The sequence below is a fragment of the Podarcis cretensis genome (assembly GCF_951804945.1).
Source record: "Podarcis cretensis genome assembly, chromosome: 5".
Classification (NCBI taxonomy): Eukaryota; Metazoa; Chordata; class Lepidosauria; order Squamata; family Lacertidae; genus Podarcis; species Podarcis cretensis.
The window spans coordinates 46,982,781-47,000,866 of record NC_137174.1 but is presented as its reverse complement, the minus strand read 5'-3'; the positions used below and the strand labels follow the sequence as shown (position 1 = coordinate 47,000,866).

At 42.0% G+C, this 18,086-nt stretch overlaps 1 protein-coding gene across 13 annotated transcripts in view; it reads left to right on the top strand.

Annotated features, from left to right (window-relative positions):
- TACC2 (transforming acidic coiled-coil containing protein 2) overlaps window positions 1-18,086 on the top strand; it is a 166,486-nt gene that overhangs the window by 117,807 nt on the left and 30,593 nt on the right. For all 13 annotated transcript variants that reach the window (XM_079976612.1, XM_079976607.1, XM_079976613.1 and 10 more), the window contains 3 exons: window positions 5,510-6,830; window positions 13,478-13,538; window positions 15,258-15,465. In XM_079976612.1, coding sequence (XP_079832738.1) covers window positions 5,510-6,830; window positions 13,478-13,538; window positions 15,258-15,465 — 1,590 coding nt within the window. The remainder of the gene's footprint in view (window positions 1-5,509; window positions 6,831-13,477; window positions 13,539-15,257; window positions 15,466-18,086) is intronic.

The following is an 18,086-nucleotide window of genomic DNA, read 5'->3' as shown; positions in this document are numbered from 1 at the left end:
AAGGTAAACGGCGTTTCCGTGTGCGGCTCTGGCTCGCCAGAGCAGCGATGTCACGCTGGCCACATGACCTGGAAGTGTCTCCGGACAGCGCTGGCCCCTGGCCTCTTAAGTGAGATGGGCGCACAACCCCAGAGTCTGTCAAGACTGGCCCGTACGGGCAGGGGTACCTTTACCTTTACCTTTACTTAGAACCACCAAGCTGTGGCTGTAAAGATAAGGCACCAGAAATTGTGGGCCCACTGTTGAGCTCTTTATTCCAGCAGCAAACCTCTGATATCAGTAGAAGCCACTCAGGAAGGTAGCGCTGAATGTCTGTGCACATCTCAGTTTCTTGGGATATGGGAGAAGGCTAATGGTCCTAGTCAGATATCCTTAGTTTTCCCCATAAAGCTCAAGGAAGTCAGGATAAACTAGTCAAAGCAGGCAGCTGTACATGATTTGGTCACATCTCCTTGATGCGTGTGCACAGGCTTTTTTAAGGGTCAGCATCATTTGTTCACATTTTATATGATTACTACAAGAAAGACATGCAGCGGTGGCATGCAAACATACTAAGTGTGAAGAGGCCTTTTACTATTGGGATTTTCCAGCAGGATGTACATACCACCCCCTGCTTTTCATTTGTCTTTTCCCTGTTTCACGTAGCTTTGTATTTATTGTTATCTGAACAAAAAAGAAGTCAATTTCCCCCATTTGCCAGAGAAATGTAAATGAGGAAGGAAGATCACATATGCTAAATAGGATTTGGAGTGCAGTCTTTAATTACAGAACTAGACTGTAATTCATTGTAAACTCCCTGATTCTTCACATCCTTTTTTGGTTCCCCTCTGTCTCTTTTTCTTCAGTCCCCCTCTCCTCTCATTCCACCGGCCCACCCTTAGGGGAAGGTGCCTCTGCCTGTAGTTACTATACTGCACTGTGCTATATTCATGGTTGTATACTTTGAAAATTCTCCTGAGATAAAGGAAGTAGCCTGGACTTGCTCTACAAAGCACAATGTTTTCATGTTGCAGTTATGCTTTATAACACTCCTATTTTTTACCTTTACCTGTGGTCCTTTTGGAGGATCTCCTATTACTGGTAAATAGGTCAAATAGCGCAGTCAGTACAGCATAAGACTCTTAATCTCAGGCATGCCCACTTGGAGCCACACGTTGAAGGCAGCTCTGTTGCAAAGCTCTTGATGCAAAAAGGCACCACAAAAGTGAGAAATATAAATTGTACTTTCAGCATTTGACGAACTCATGTTTTTGCCTTGGTGACCATCTCGGTTCCCAAAGTCTAGTATGGTCTTTGCCAGACTCTATGTGTAAGATGTATATGTTCCTTAATGCAACAGCAAAACTCCAGCCTCTGCAATTAAATGTCATGAGCAGCAAAATGCCTTTGTTGAGTCTGCTTTGAAGTTAAAGGGCAACATTCCTTTCATTTCTGACTCAGTTCTGGTGTCAAAAGGCTAGGGTGTAAAGAAGCTTTCTATAGCCACAAAGCTGCATTGTTTGATCATTTGAGTCTCCTTGCAATAGCCCTTCTGCCAAATTTTCCTCTCTACATTAATACATGTCACAGGGTTCTTACGGTGGTGTCATAATGCTATAGTTAACAAAAGCCCACATTTTCTAAGCCTTGCATGCACTCCTAAAGCTGTAGTTACTTACACCGTGAATGACTCTGTAATAGGCTAGTAGATGACTTATAGAATTGGGCGATTTGTATCTTCTTTTTTTAGTAATAATTTGAGTAACCTGTTGTGAGTGTGGGGGAATGGTTTGAGAAGGCACATTTTTGCCTGTTTCATCTGGCAGGAATGGGGAGCTGCTCAGCTGGTTTGGGCCAAATTTGGTGCTCTCTAAGCTGGTTGTCAGGCAGTTGGAAAGCACTGAGCAAGGGACTTGGACAGGTAGGGCAGCACAGCTTACCTGTCAACCATTTGATGCCATAAGGTCATTGGGTGATCGTCTGGAGGATAGTTTCCACCCATTGTCAAAGTTGGCTCACAGAGGAGTGAAAAGGACCTGGCTTGCCATGCCAAAATTGTCACTCACTCTTGCATTAGGTTAATCCATAGTTTAACAAAAAGTATGATTTAATGCATATACACGCTTCGCTCCTCTCACGCTGCTGACTGTGTAAGGGAGGAAACAAGCCACAGTCTGGCTTGCCCTGTGGAAGCCAAGGATCAGGGTTTGTTTCCTCTAAACCAACCATGAGTGGTAAGCCAAGGACAAAGCTTATGTTAAACTATGGCTTAATCACAGAATCATAGAATTGTAGCATTGGAAGGGGCCCTGAGAATCATCTAGTCCAATGCAGAAATATGCAGCTGTCCCATACAGGGATCAAAATTGCAACCTTGGCTTTTTCAGCACCACACTCTAACCAGCTGAGCTATCCAGGCTGATAAGCTGCTGTCCGGAAATACCATTACATATTAATTCACTCATTATCCTCAGTAAAGGTTCATCCTAACATTTCTGGCCATGAGAAGATAAGTTATAAATGTATGAGCCACAACAGATGGATTTCAGAAAGGGAGCGAGGCTAAAAAGACATTTAGTGATTCAGGACTTGGGGCTTGCACCCCTGCGTCAGCTGACTAAATAATGCAGAAATAAAGAAAACACCCACCCAGGGATGTTAAAGAATTGAAGTGTTAAATTGCTTATGTTCTAACAAAAATATGTAGCTTAAAACTGGTCTTCATTTCGGGGTAGCCAACACTGATTTTTTAAAGGGGATCCAGGAAAGTACAGTTCAGTTAGCCTAACATCCTTTATTGGTAAACTGGTGAAGAGCATTATTAAAGGTTATTTGATCAAGTATCAAAGAACAAGTCTTGCTGAAGAAAAGCATCAAGGCTTCTACAAGGGGAAGTCCTGCCTTAAAAAGTTCTTTTGAGTGCATCAGCAAACATGTGGAAAGAAGTAGTTGCCCAGAAGGTGGGTCTTTGCCACTGTCCACCTTCCCATTCGCCCAGACTGTGGTGGGGCAGGAGCACAGCAAAGGGAGAGGAGCACCAGGAAGGCACTGGGCACAAGTGTTCATTGCTATAACTTGGTCTTCTCCTGCCCTTGCTGCCACCCCACCCTATTCCAATCCTAGAAAGCAGCAGCACTGTAGCAGCTGGGAGGTTGGCACAGGTGTCGTGACTGCTGATACCATTTAATATTTGTTTAGCCCACTCCATATCCAGAGCACTATTTAAGTCTATGTACCTGATTTAAATCATTCAAATTGTGTTGCTTTACTAATAACACAATTCTATGCATATCTCCTTAGAAATAAATCCTATTTAATTCAGTAAATGTACTCCCAGATAGATAGCTACATAGGATAGTAGCCCAAGGCCTCACTGTTTGAGTAGGTTCTATTGAACACAGAAGGAATTACTTCTGAGTAAGTGTGTCTAGGATCATGCTACATGATTACAATCCCATGCATGCTTACTTGGGGCCAAGGTCTGTAGACTTACTGTGGGTATGCTAAAAATTGAACTGCATTGCCTTGTGTACATCTAAATTAAAGCAGAGCAGCCACACGGATCTGTTAGGGTCTCCTTAACAGGAGCTGGATCAGTGTCCAAAAATGAGCTCATCGTGTGAAAAATGAACAGCAGCTCAGCTGGCAAGAGTAACTAATTAAAAAGCACACAACAAGAGCAGAGCCAAACACAACCCTCAGAGTGGGAAAATCACCCTTGCATCAAGCCGCATCAACCCTATTAACGATTGGTTTGATGGGAAACTTGGATTATTTTTGTGTGCAGAATAATGTGAACTTACAACAACTGCTTCTGTATTTTGGAATGTACAAATGTGTGTTGCACACACACAAAAATGCATGGGAGAATATGGTCATGGGCTTCATGTGTAGTTTGGCACATTTTTCTGAGTGCACAGTTTGGCATCTTTTTTGAGCAAAATTCCAGCGTTCCTGCCCCTCTCACATATGCTATCATGTGTACAGCAGTTCCACATTGTCTGGACCGATAACTATGACCTGTGCCCTTCCATCAGTTTCAGCCCTGTGAAATCTTCTTTGTGTTTATCTTCCTGCTAAATTCTCTGTTTATGATCTTAGTATATACCCACAATGCAGGAGTAAAATGCAAGACTTAAGGCTTGTTTTTCCCTAACCATCCCGTGGAAATGATTTAAAACATTCTTTTTTAAAAAAATAAATAAATGAGGATCTAGCCTATCAGAGGGAGGCCTAGGCTTCCTTCCTGACATTCTGTTGGCCTTTAGTTCTTATGAACATGATGTATAAAGTATGCAAAAGCTGCTCAATATGACTCTGAACCTGATAATTCTTAAAATATATACACTGATTCCACATAGGTCTCATCTATCCCATAGTTCAGCTTTGTGGTTCTTAAATATACTTCACACAGTGGGGAAGGAATGAGATACTCTACTAAACTAATCACTAGTTTTTTCTTGTTTTTTCTTTGATGATCACACTTTTGGAAATAATTTTGAAGGGGGAAGACTTAATTAAGTAACAAGTCTGGGCAAGAAAATGACTAGTGTTTAATACTCATCTTTCATATTATAATAATGGCTGTTTTGTCAAATAATGTTTTTAACGATTGAGCAGGTTTTCAAAGGGGGGGGGGCAGGATAGGTGTGTTTCCAAATACACGGTATCTTTCATATAAAATGGCCCCAATTTGAATCAGGCCCCAATTCAAGCTTGTCTTGGTTCAAATGGAGGCTTCCACCATTTGTAGCCTAACTTTCAGAAAAGCAGTGTTTAAGATATTGTTTAAGAAACATGTGTTAAGCTGCCAATAATTGTGAATGAATAAAAGTGGCAGCAAACCATTTCAGCAGGCAGGCAGTTGCATGCATTTTACTTAATTTATTTAGTACATTTTTATGCCACCTCTCATCCATCATGGAACTCTAAAGTGGCATTGACCCCTTAGCTTAGGTCTTGCCCTAGACCTGCTGAGCTTTAGCAAGGCTGCTGCTGCTTCATCTGCCCACAAACTGTGCCCTGGCTAAAACTTCCATCTGTCCTTTTCTCTTCTTTCAGTTGAATTTAGACCCTATGATTAACCCTCAAATTTCTCTAAGTTTTGTCATCTTTTCCATGTAAATAAATGAAACCGAAAGTTTAATCTGCAGCTATACTCACATAACCACAATTGGTTACTGGAATATTGAAATAAGTTGTTAATACTCTTCTGGCTTTGCCCTGCATGGGGTCCAATGGGCTTCCTTGGACCCCATGCAGAGTAAAATAATTGCCAGAGTGTTGAAGGGAAAACTTGGGCATCTTATCCACTGGGTGTTCAAATGCTGACAGCTAGTAATCACCATTAGAAATTTGTTCTTTATGCCCTATTTTCTGCTTGGTGGTAGAATGGAAGTAGAAATGTAATTGTTTCTGCCCATGGAGGTGCGGCTACAATATATGATTGTGTAGAGATAATAGTGTACCCACCCAATAGCTATTTGAAGTTAGACCTTCCTGACGGATCACTTTCTCCTTTCCCCCCCAGGGTTTTGTTCGGATACAGTCTCTGTAGCTGATGTTTCACATAGCGAATCGGTCGAAGAAAGTCCATTCCATCCTCCTCCCCACTCATTTTCTACTGTTTTTGATGAGGACAAGCCCATCGCTAGTAGCGGGACTTACAACTTAGACTTTGATAGTATCGAAGTTGCAGATTCTTTGCAAACTGCTGACTCCAGCTCTCTGGACACAAGAAGCTGTGACACCAAGTCACATGTTCGAAGAAAATCCACAGACTCCGTTCCAATTTCCAGGTCGACTTTGTCTCGGTCCCTTAGCTTGCAAGCTGGTGATTTTGATGGATCATCTTTTCTTGGCAATAGCGAGGCAGCAGGTTCAGCAACAGATACGTTTTGTACCGGTTCAAGCAGTGCTTCCAGTACTCTTAAGCGCACAAAGAAGCCTAGGCCAGCTTCCTTAAAGAAAAAACCGTTGGCCAAAAAGCCTCCAGATGTCCCACCGGTGAAAGAGCCAGAATCATCTGACATCAACCAAGATTTCGTTGCCTCAAGTGAAGAAAAAGTGTCTGAGGAGAGGTTGGGGCCAACAGAACTTGAGTGCCCAGAGCCTGTCCAAACTGCTGCCGAAAAAGAGGAGCCCTCTGAGGCCCAGGCAGCAGCTTGTCCGTTTGACCCAACTAACATTGATGAGATTAGCACATTTGGTGCTGGAGACAGCAAAATACAGGACTCTCCTCCTGCTAGCAAGAAACCTCCACCTCTTACGACGGCACCGGAAGCTGTGGAGGTGACCCCATCAGACACTGGGGGACAGGAAGATCCTCCAGTGAAAGGCTTATCTGTGAGGCTGGAATTCGATTATTCTGAGGAAAAAGGCAGCGGTGAAGAGCAACACGAAGGCTTGCCTCTGCCCAAAAAAGTGGGCAAAAAGCCTGGTGCCAAAATGCCACTGCGGAGGCCAAAGACTAAAAAGGCTGGGGAGAAACTTGACAATGCCCCCACCACCCCAACCAAGGCCCCTGTGGATCCAAATGAGATTCCTGTTCCCAAAGGCTCTTATACTTTTGATATCGACAAATGGGATGATCCCAACTTCAACCCGTTTTCTTCCACTTGCAAAATGCAAGACTCTCCTAAATTGCCTCAGCAAACAACAGCAGCGTACAGTTTCAATCCAGATGTGTGTGAGGACTCTGTTGACCCTTTCAAGCCTTCCTTGAAGGTAGCTAGCTCTCCCACAAAGTCTCCAGCCTCCTTTGAGATACCAGCTAATGCCAGCGAGATCAATGGAATGGAAGGGGACAGCCTAAATAAACCAGCAAAAAAGAAGAAGACCCCACTCAAGACGTAAGTCAGAATGTAGAAAAATTCATATGCCGTATAAGATCCCCCCCCCCTGCCAAAATGATAGTGCTTTTACACTTTCTTATACAGTCGTACCTTGGATCCCAAACGCCTTGGCTCCCAAACAAATTGGCTCCTGAACGGTCAAAACGTGGAAATGTGTGTTCTGGTTTTTGAACGTTATTTTGGAAGCCGAACATCTGACAGGAGCTTCCTACAACCAATCAGAAGCTGTGCTTTGGTTTCCAAGTGTTTTGGAAGTCGAACGGACTTCTGGAACAGATTCCGTTCGACTTCCAAGGTATGACTGTATTTACATTTATGCACCATGTTATGTTATGAGTATATTACAAGAGAACAAAACTAGTGATGAACTATTTTCATTGCTACTTCAGCGCCTCCTTCTCTAGCAATCTTTGGTGTTGGAAGCATTACGATTTTGTTCTCTTTTGTTTTATGGTCTTCCTCTATTGGTTTTGATAAGGCTTGGCAACTCAACCCCTGTTCATTTCACAGCATGTAGAAATGAGGCTTTAATTTTGCCAAATGTGTAAGGTGTTCCACTTCAGAGAACAGTTGTCTCCTTAACTATGTCTGCGTCCAATGAGATTTAAGGTGTCTGGCAGAAATTGCTTCCATTTAAATGAATGATGGGTACTCAGACCTGCAGTTAAAGCTGAGATAATTTCAATACTTTTCAGACGAGTTTCTTCCAGAATCCCATCATGCTCAGCAAAGACCTTCAAATAATTTTTCATAAAATATACTTTTCTTCCAGATTTCATGTGGCAGTGGTATGTGATACAGCTTATCAATTCAGTGGAATAATAAGAACTGTTCTCAGGATTAAGGGCTAATCTGTAAAGCCTTAGCGGTAAATCATGTGGATAAAATTTATGCAGAATTGAACTTGAAGGAAGTTGTTCACATAATCAAAAGACAGTCTCTCTCCAGAGTAGTTCTGCTTGTTTTAGTGGCTGGCATATTGTGTGGAGATGTATCGTTTAACCAAGAAACCACAAATGCGATTGAAGTGAGTTTATTCTGTTTTGCGAGTTCATGCCATTCTTTAAGTAGAGCTGCTCTTGGGTTAGTGGTTTGGAGGAATACTTCCTGGAGGTTTCACTTCAGACTGTAGGATATTGTTTCAGATGGGGATTTTACCTTTATTAATGAAATATGAAACTGTTGGTAACATTTTGGTGATTACATTTGTATTATAGTGTGTTTGGCAAGAGAAATAGCTAGTTTGCACATCACATTTTTAAACCATGGTTTAGTTTAAACTATGGTTTAATGTGAATGGGCAGAAAACCCTGTTGAGTTCAGTGGGATTAAGTGTGTAAAGGACTGCAACCTTGATTTTTGAATGATGGAGTGTGCAGGGTCTTATGCATCAAACATTATGACATTTCAAAAGTACCTTGAATTCCCTGAAACTCCTCAGGCACAAAACATTCTCTGGTTGTCAAAATAAAGCCTGAGCAATATTTTGGGATGATATATGTTTGGGCTTGGTAAAGTGGAGAGTATGATAAGAATGTGATTTCTTTAATGGTACAAGGCTATTCTACAAGATACAAGGTGTGATTATGGGTGAGACCTTCTTTAACTCTTACTTCATTTATGCTTCACCTTTCTTCCATCTTGGAACTCAAGATGGGGTACATTGGGGAAATCTCCTACCCAGACCGTGACCAGATTCCCTATATTCCTCATTAGCTTTCATATAGTTGGTTACTGCAACAGACCATGCTATGTGACCATTCTTAGCTCATTTTCCCATTTGAGTCCACCATAGAGATAATTGTGCATCCTGCTTAGAAGTATTAGACAGTTTTGAGAGCAACCTATTGTTTTCTCAAGAATACAGCTTCTTTAAGGTTGCTGTTTCCAGGGTCTTGCAAGATAAATGGCACCCTTCCTGGGACACCCCAACCTTTCTTTTTAATTCTTTTCCATAGCGCCACACACCTTGAATGTTGTAGCTATTACGTTTCCTTGGAGGGGCTTGAACAATTGTTCCACAGTGGGTCTTGAATTGGTGACCTGAGGGATCTTGAGTGTGGATTTAGCTCACATTACAGTGTTCGGCTTTGTCCAAAAGAGAGAACTACAGGGAGACTAGCCATTGAAGCTGCCATACAGCAGTAGACAAGAACCAGGAAGTAATCCCTGACTTCCAAATAAAAGCCAAATGTCAGACTAGTTCACTGGTGTTAACAGCTGGGAGATCTGATGTTGCTAACCTCATACTGCCTCTGTGAGGAGATGGGTCTATCAATATTTTTTGTTGCTTACAGAATCCCACTGTGATACTAAGCTTCTATTCTTACACACAGTATGCAAAATATACAATAGTTTATGTTTTGTGACATTTTACATTTCCAAAGGGTTAACCTCTGTGTTTTACCGTATTTTTCGCTCTATTGGACGCAGTTTTTCCCCTCCAAAAATTGAGGAGAAATGTGTGTGCGTCCTATGGAGCGAATGCAGGCTTCTGCCATAGCCGCGCGCAACCCCTCCGGCAGGGAGAGGCTCCACGGGCTATGGCTTCTTTAGCCCTGCGCAGCGTCTCCCGGCTGCACGGGGCTAAAGGGGAAGCCAAAGCAGCGAGCGGGATCCATCCCGCCCCCTGCCTTGGCTTGCTCCATAGCTGCGTGCAACCCCTCCGCAAGGAGAGGCTGCACGGAGCTATGGATTCTTTAGCCCCATGCAGCCTCTCCCAGGAGGGAGAGGCTGCGCGGGGCTAAAGGGGAAGCCAAAGCAGCGAGCAGGATCCATCCCGCTCGCTGCCTTGCCTTCTTCCATAGCTGTGCGCAACCTCTCCGGCAAGGAGAGGCTGCACGGGGCTAAAGGGGAAGCCAAAGCAGCGAGCGGGATCCATCCCGCCCCCTGCCTTGGCTTGCTCCATAGCTGCGTGCAACCCCTCCGCAAGGAGAGGCTGCATGGAGCTATGGATTCTTTAGCCCTACGCAGCCTCTCCCGGGAGGGAGAGGCTGCACGGGGCTAAAGGGGAAGCCAAAGCAGCGAGCGGGATCCATCCTGCTCGCTGCCTTGCCTTCTTCCATAGCTGTGCGCAACCCCTCTGGCAGGGAGAGGTTGTGTGCAGCCTGTACGCTGCTCTTTGGGGCTGGGGGGGGAAAATATTTTTTTCCTTGATTTCCCCCCCCCCCTAAAAACTGGGTGCGCCCTATGGTCCGGTGCGCCCTATGGTGCGAAAAATACGGTAGTTATTTTCACCAAGATTTGCCTCCTGCTAACAGCACTGAGGAGGATTTGCAGCCAGACAAAACCTTGCTTGATCACTCTGCAAAGTCATGTATGTTTGTGAATGAGAAGTTTGCAAGCTGTGTCTCATAAGAGCTATTGAAGAATTCATTGCAATCTTTGTCCAGTTTAAACAGGAAAAATAAGACAGGAAGCTTTTAACTGAAATAGGTAAACCATCAATTTGCAAGTATGCCAGAAGTGTAGCTAAATCAAGATAAAAGTATATGTGCATATCATATTTCACTGATTTTTGTGCATCATTCTTGGACACAGCAGTTGGAGTTATAACCAGCTACCTTCCTTACAAGTAACAAAGTGAAATATGCTCTATTTACATTTACTGTTAAAAGAAAGAAAATAAATGTTAAGGGATCAGCCAATTGCTGTTGAGGACATTTTACATGTATCTTTCTACTTTAAATATTCAAACATTTTAAATAGTTGATCCTATGGCCTTTATCCAAAATTTAAAGCATCTAGGCTGATCTAGCTTCAAAAACAGTGCCCCATTTTAGATCTCAGTCTTAGGAAGCAGTTTGATGGCAAGGAAGCATCTCAGGGGACATATGTTTTGATGTGAGTGGTGTCAGCTTTCAAAATCATCTTCCTGAAAAGAGATGGCATTCAGGCTGACAAGTGCTGAGGAGAGTAAAGCTGTATTTTCACACCTTTTGTCACACAAAAAATGCAGTAGTTGGTTTTGTGTGTGTGTGTTTTTTAAGTTGAGCTGTCAAGATTTCAAATTCCACAGTAGCTAAGGCCTATGAAGATTTAGAACAGGGATGAGAACTTCTAGGTGTAGCAGGCTTCCACCAGCCTTAGGAAGCATGGCCATTGGTCAACAATGATGAGAGGTGCCATCCTGCAACATCTGGAGGGCCCACAGATTCTTTATTTCTGATTCATAAGTATGTTAGTTTGTAGGTGTGTGTTGTGTGTGTATATATATTTTAAATGCAGGGTTAAGTAAATTCTCATTTGTGTGCAACTTCCTGTTAATGGGTTCTTTTTTTTAAAGGGGAAATAGCCAAAGGAAGTTGCAATCCTAAGTGGAGCAGCGGGGGAGGTGTATCTGCTTAATTCCTCACGCAATCTTTTCCCCCAATTCAAAATTCTCACCCCAGCTTCCTTGCTTCCTGCATGAGGAAAAGCATTTCTGATAATCTTGAGCAAAGGGGGGAAAACAGCCTATGGGCATCTCCCACACCCTCTGAATGCTCTGCTCAAAAGAAAGTTACAAGTGACTGCAACTGTCACCCTTTTGTAGCTTTCTACAAGTATAGCTTGTCTATGTCAATGGCAACAAAGTACCACGATTTGTTTTCCCTGAAATTTTATCGGTGCCCTTTCTCATTTATGCACCCCGTGCAATTAAGCTAAGCCACCCAGAACCATGTGAAGGTAACCCACTGCTAGTGTTTGAAGTGGCAAGGATAGACATCAGCTTTGAAAAGTAGTTTTTATGGAAGAAGAAAGCATTTGGATTAAAGGGGAAAGAGTCTCTCTCATTCTCTCCCCACCCCTGGATAAAGATGTTGGGCATAATCCAAGAACAACAAGTCTCATTGATCAGATTTAAGCATTTTAACAGGGGTTTTAGTTCACCTGATTTCATCTATGACCTTGGAAGGTTTGCTACCAATGTTTTAGGACAAGGTGTGGGTTTCCTGAAGCAGAAACAACCCGTGGTGATTTTCCACAAATGCAATTAATGGAGTGTCTCCTTTGTGTCAGTCAGTTCCTTCTGTCTGTCTGTCTCTCTCTTTTGTCTTACTTGTCTTAGGATGGTTGAAGATGTGATGTCTGTATGTTCTCTGTTGTAAGTAATTTTAACCCTAAATGTGCTTGTTATGGACAGGAATGCCTCATTTCATTTCATTTCATTTCATTTCTGCTAATTTGGGTTGTGGGTTTCCTTCGGTATCGCTGGGCGTCATAGCTTCAGAATCAATTAAACTGTTTTAAACGGTTTTACCAGTTTGCATCACATTTGTTACATGAAAGGGAAGCTGCATGTTTGTGGATAAGCTTGAACAAAACAATTATTCCTGTTAAATAAACTCATGACTCACCGCCCCCGCCCCCCCGTTCCATGTTTCCAGTTTAATTATTAAAAATTTTATTTGTGTAGTTAGCAGGCCGCAAATGGCGTGTCACAGCTTTGCAAATCAGGCAGGGGGTTGGATTCTGCCAGTTATCCACCACAATGACTTGCCTTGACACATGGAGCCATGGCAAATCACACTTTTTGCATTTGTTGCACATTCACACTTTTTAAAGATGAAGAACAATGGGTGGGTTTTTTTGTTTTTGTTTTTTTGCTTTCTGTGACAGTGAAGAGGTGTAGTAAATATGTTTTTATAAGTAATGCACTGCTATTCAGTGTGTGTCATGTACAACCAGGTAAGCTCTTGGCTTGCCACTAAGTGGGACATAGCTGAGTTTTGCTCAGCCAGTGATGTATGTATGACCGTTCTATAGTACCTGGTTAATTTCCCTTCTTTTCTCTTCCTGTTACAAAAGCTGGCCTTAAAACCTGAATCTTAAGCACTGTCTTCACTTGAAAGATTAGGCTCTGTCTAGGACTACCCTCTTCATAAGTTTATGTGTGTAGTGCCTGCTGCAGGAAGATGAGTAAGGTGACACAGTTAGTTGTTTTAGGCTGGAACAACATGTTATTCCAGCAGGTAAATTAGATATATATATTTATTATAGTCGATGTTTTTAGTGAAGGAAAACATTGCCACCTATAAAAAGGGATTCATAAATAAATATCTGTGACAGCCAGGGTTGGAGAGTTGATATTTGATATAGACTTGATATTGTCTCATCTTCGTCACGACCAAATTCCATGGCCTTCAGTATTTCACAACCTCAGTTTCCTCATCTGTTAAGTGGGAATAAAAGTGAACTCTGGCCAGATTGATTTAGGGACAAAACTAAGGAAGACAGAGAATGGGTGGATAGTTTTGTTTTGTTTGTTTTTTAAGAAAAGAACTAGCTGTATGTTTGCTAGCACAGGATGCTGATGCAAATTAACCCATTGCTATTTGATCAAATTGTAAGTGTTGGCCCAGGTTTTGCAGAATTGCTCTGTTGGAAAATCACGAATTCTTACTGCTGTAATTGAAGGCTCCTGTTTCCATTATTTCAACATTTTATGAAGCAATGTTTGGCTCAGAATGCTGTGGACTAATCCAAAAGTGCATGACACAAAAGTGGAGGGTCATGGCATGCTCCTCCTTGATGCTTGAATGCTTAAGCTTTCTGCAGCAGGAAAGTTTTACATGGTGGTATTTTCTTTAACTCTGCACTGTTCTTAAACACTCTTGGTTTTCTGCAGCACACCATACTCAAAATTTCCATTTTCTTTCCAGTGATACTTTTAGGGTGAAAAAGTCACCAAAAAGATCTCCGCTGTCTGATGCACCTTCACAGGTAAAGAGTACTGACAAGCTTTTTTATTTAAATGATTTTTTGTTAACACTGGTCCAGTGCAAATTCCTGATAACTGTCTGGCAACCAATTCTCTTTTGGGGACTCATTCAGTAAGGAAAGTAAACCAGCATCTTCAAGTAAAATCACAGACCTAATATAATTTTTTAATAACAAAATAGAAATACACATTTTTTTACTGAAACAGTTAGCAGTCAAAACCTGTAATCCAAGCTTTTGAACACTTCAAGCATAGGTATTCAAAGCAAAAATGAAAAACAAATGAAACAGATTCTGGTACAGTTGATTTTACTCTGATAAACTTGAAAAAAGACATTTAAAATCTTGTAAACATGAATGCACTTAAGGGGAAGAAATGCAAATGATTTGCAGATTAGCTTGCTTAATGGCATAGCAAGGCTGAACATCTCCAGAGACCAAATTAAAAAATAAATATATTATAGAAAAGCAGTCTAAAAGAAAAGCAAATGCAGAGGAGCTAGATTGCAAGGCATCTTTCCATATTTGATACCATAAAGCCAAAAGACACCTGATGCCATAAAGAGTGGGGAATCCCAAGCAGACTAGATCATTTGGAAATGTCACCAATTAAATGGAAATAGTGTTTGACAGAGAGACAGACTTCCAAAGTTCTTCAGTGCCCCAGTACTGATTGCATATTGCCCTAGCTCTTCTGTTGCTGAGCCCTTGGTCATGATTCACACAGTCAGCTGATGGACTTGCCACAACTTGTAACAAAATCTGTTTCATAAAGCAAGTATTGTGGTGCCACCACAAACTGTGAGAGTGTTCTGTGGCATAGCAAAATTCCCTTATTGGGGGAAGCATCAACCCTGTTCTTTTACAAGGGGACTACCATGTTCTCTGTATGGAGTGGTCTAAACCAAGTGATTATTTTTTTTTAAGTAAGTTTCTGTAGAATTGAATTCTTCACTAGATAACATAGTTGAACTAATCACAAAAACAAATGATGCCCCGCTTCATCTCACCTGTCATTTATCCTGGCATTGATTGAAGTAATGATTCTCAGATATCTGTAGGAGAACAAAGTCCATTCATATTAGTTGCCTGGAGCAGCCCTACCATTCTTCTTCTTCTCCATTAGACAAGGTGAGATAACTGTCTCAGGCAGCATATGGTAGTGGCAATAGTGGACCTTCCCTCCTGCTGTTCCTCCTAAGGCCCCCTGGCCTGTGTTTGAGGACAGAGCTGTATATGTTGTACAGCCAGTTCATGCTCCTCTGAATTAGCCTGCTGTGTCAGGTCCTAATGGAGGGCACTCTCCCATCAGCTGTGTTGAATAGGATTCAACTTCTACTCCATTTGGCTTCTGTATATGGAACAAGGAGGTGACATCATCTTGTCCTTCAGGCAGCAAAATATCTTGAGCTGGCTCTGTCCATACCACAGTGTCTTAAGGGCTGAAATCCTAGGCCAGTGATGGCCAAACTTGGCCCTCCAGCTGTTTTGGGACTACAATTCCCATCATCCCTGACCACTGGTCCTGTTAGCTAGGGATGATGGGAGTTGTGGTTCCAAAACAGCTGGAGGGCCAAGTTTGGCCATCACTGCCCTAGGCTCTATGAAGCTTGAATAAGTAGTTAAAAAGAAAGTAAAAGGAAGCCAGATACAAGAGGAGAGACAATTGTTTCTTTCTTTACAGCACAATAGTTATTTAACATTTCTTCCCCCTACTCTCAGGAGTCTACGCCACTGCCTACAACCGAAACACCCTCTGTTGTATCCACTGTGGTTCATGCAACAGATGAAGAGAAACTGGCCTCTTCAGTGGGCAACCAGAAATGGACTTGCATGACAGTGGATCTAGATTCTGACAAGCAGGATTATCCCCAGCCTTCGGATCTGTCGACTTTTGTAAATGAAACCAAGTTCAGCTCTCCTACAGAAGGTAAGCTGGCAGAATGAGGTGGAATCAATTTCCCCTCCTTAAGATGGGAAAAACAAACAGATGTGGAGAGCGATGAAGGAAGCAAATGTGCCTTTTGATTACCTTTGCTCAAGTGCAGGTTGAATGATCCCATTTAATGTTGTCTTCCAGCATATCTAGCTTAATTCACTGCCTCGCTTCTATTTAAGTGCTTTGTTTGCCTGATATGATTTCCGCATAGGGATGTTTGGAGGTGATCCAGAAAACTCCTGCCGTCAATAACAAACTGTAATTAGCTTTGGTAGCGATTGTATGAAATCTTTTATTTCTAGGCAGTTTCCTGCAGCATTGTTGGAGCTCCCACATTCACATTCTGCTTTTTATATTACTGCTCCATTAATTGGCCTGGCTCTTGGGATTTTTTTAGCTACTGCTTGTAAGCATCAGTCGTCGGACATATATTATTAAAAATGTGTTTGGAACATAGTACAAGAGGAAGAAAAGTTTTAACAGCACCCGTTCCCTGGTGCACTATGTAAGCTTGGGTGTATTAGGGTTAACCATGCAGCATTTCATGTGCAGAGTACTGCCATAAGATTATGATGAAAGTGTAGGTAGGATCTAAGCATTGCGGAAGCCTGATAGTCTTTAACCAGATATACACAGTGCATTTAACCCAATTAGCTCATAATTAAGAGGGACATATAAATTTGTGCTTAACTTACTTAACATGAATCTTTGTGTTGTGATCACTGGGACAATAAACGCAGCTCGTGTTTTGCAGTTCTCTTTACTCATAACTTTATGCTTCTCAAAATATTAGTGTCAGTTACTGGTTCTCTGTGTGTCTGCCTGATCCCTGCCTTATGAAATACACACTGAACAATTTAACAAAATGGGGTTGTTGTTTTTTGCTGGATAATAACAGGTATAGCATTGGAGGGGAGGTTGCCTCTGCCCTGTAAAACAACGTAACATTGACTGAGTTAAGGGACCGTTCACATAGATAAACATAGACATATATCTGCAGATCAGGCTTTGCCAACCTGGTGCCCTCCCAGATGCTTTTGACTGAAATTCCCATCAGCCCCAGCCATGTGGAGGGCACCAGGTAGACAAAGAATGCTGTAGGTAGTATTTTGATAAACTCAGCTGTCTTTTCTATAAATAGGGCAGGTTTTGTTTCTTTACAATTCAGTGTGTTTAGGTACAATTCACTGTGTTTTGGTTTTGTTTCTTACATTTCTACCACAGTCTTTGGCTCTGAAGGGTCCCCAGAGCACCCCATGAAAGTAGAATAGAAGAATAAAACTAACTAAGGTCATTTTATAACGCTAGTCGCAAACAGTATTAAGAAATTATTTTAACAACAGCCTTGAAAGTATCTCTTCCACACAGCCAAAATACCTTCTGGAAGAAAACCAGGTTTAATTAATTTTTGAAAGGCCTAATCCTGATCAGCTGCCTTAGTAATTGGTCCTGTAAGGAGTGTGCCACCATGAAGAAGGCCCTGCTCTTTTGTCAGATTTCTTAATCCCAATAACATACACACCCATCCTGAGAGCCCTCATGACCCCATAGTGGTACCTTAACTTCAGATTTTGCCTGGTGGCTCCTCAACTCCAGTGAGTGGAAAGGACCCTTCTCATCACAGAGTCACTTTTGTAACATGCAGCACTTGTACATTCCCTCTGATATATCTGGCTTGCAACTGAGGCTGTAACCTCAGGCTTCCCCCAGTCCCTGTTTGTCTCACCCAGCTGTTCCCTTCACAGCTGCCGTACTCTGCTTCCCTAGGTCTTGCTCTCTCAAGGAAAGTCAGTGTGATATAGTGGCTTGTGTGTCAGACCAGGATCAGGGAGACAGATTCAAATCCCCACTCAGCTGTGAAGCTCTCTAGGTCACCTTGGTCCAGTCACTTCCCAGAGCTGTTATGGGGCATTATAAGATTATGGGGAAAGAGAACCACATACCACCTTGAGCTCCCTGGAAGAAAGGAAGGATGTAACTGTGATGAATGAAATGAGTGTAGGCTGAGGTGCTTATACTCAAGTTGTAACTTAAAATATTGTTGGAATAAGAAAAGAAAGAAAGAATGCAAGTTCTTCCTTAAAGAAAAACAGGTTATTATAATCATAATTAGAATGATTTAACACAAGATTTGAACTCAAAACAGACTGGCACCCAGAGTTACTCTACATACTAATTTTCCTGCCTCTTGTGTCTACAGGGTAACATGTGGCCCAGATTACCTGTTAATTACAGCAAATAATGTTTCCTCTATTGGGATCATTTAAATATAATCACGCTTTCCCTCTGGACTCCTCTTCATGCTACAGTGAGAGTTTTCAGAGTAATTAAAGGATTCTTTCTGAGACTATCATTTGCACCACCTGTGATTTTTCTTTGAATATCTTTCTGATATCAAAGGCTACCTTCAATAGGCACTTGTCATGAACTGAGTATGACACTTGTCACCTTGTTTGTTTATTTGCTAATCCACTAGAATTCTTCTTATCTGGCTACTCAGGATAATTAAGCATTTGAATCTTCTGCGAATCCCAAGCCATTTCTATAATAGGGTGCGCCATTTATTTATTTTCAGAGCTAGGAATTGCCAAATTGATTCCGGACTCAAGTAA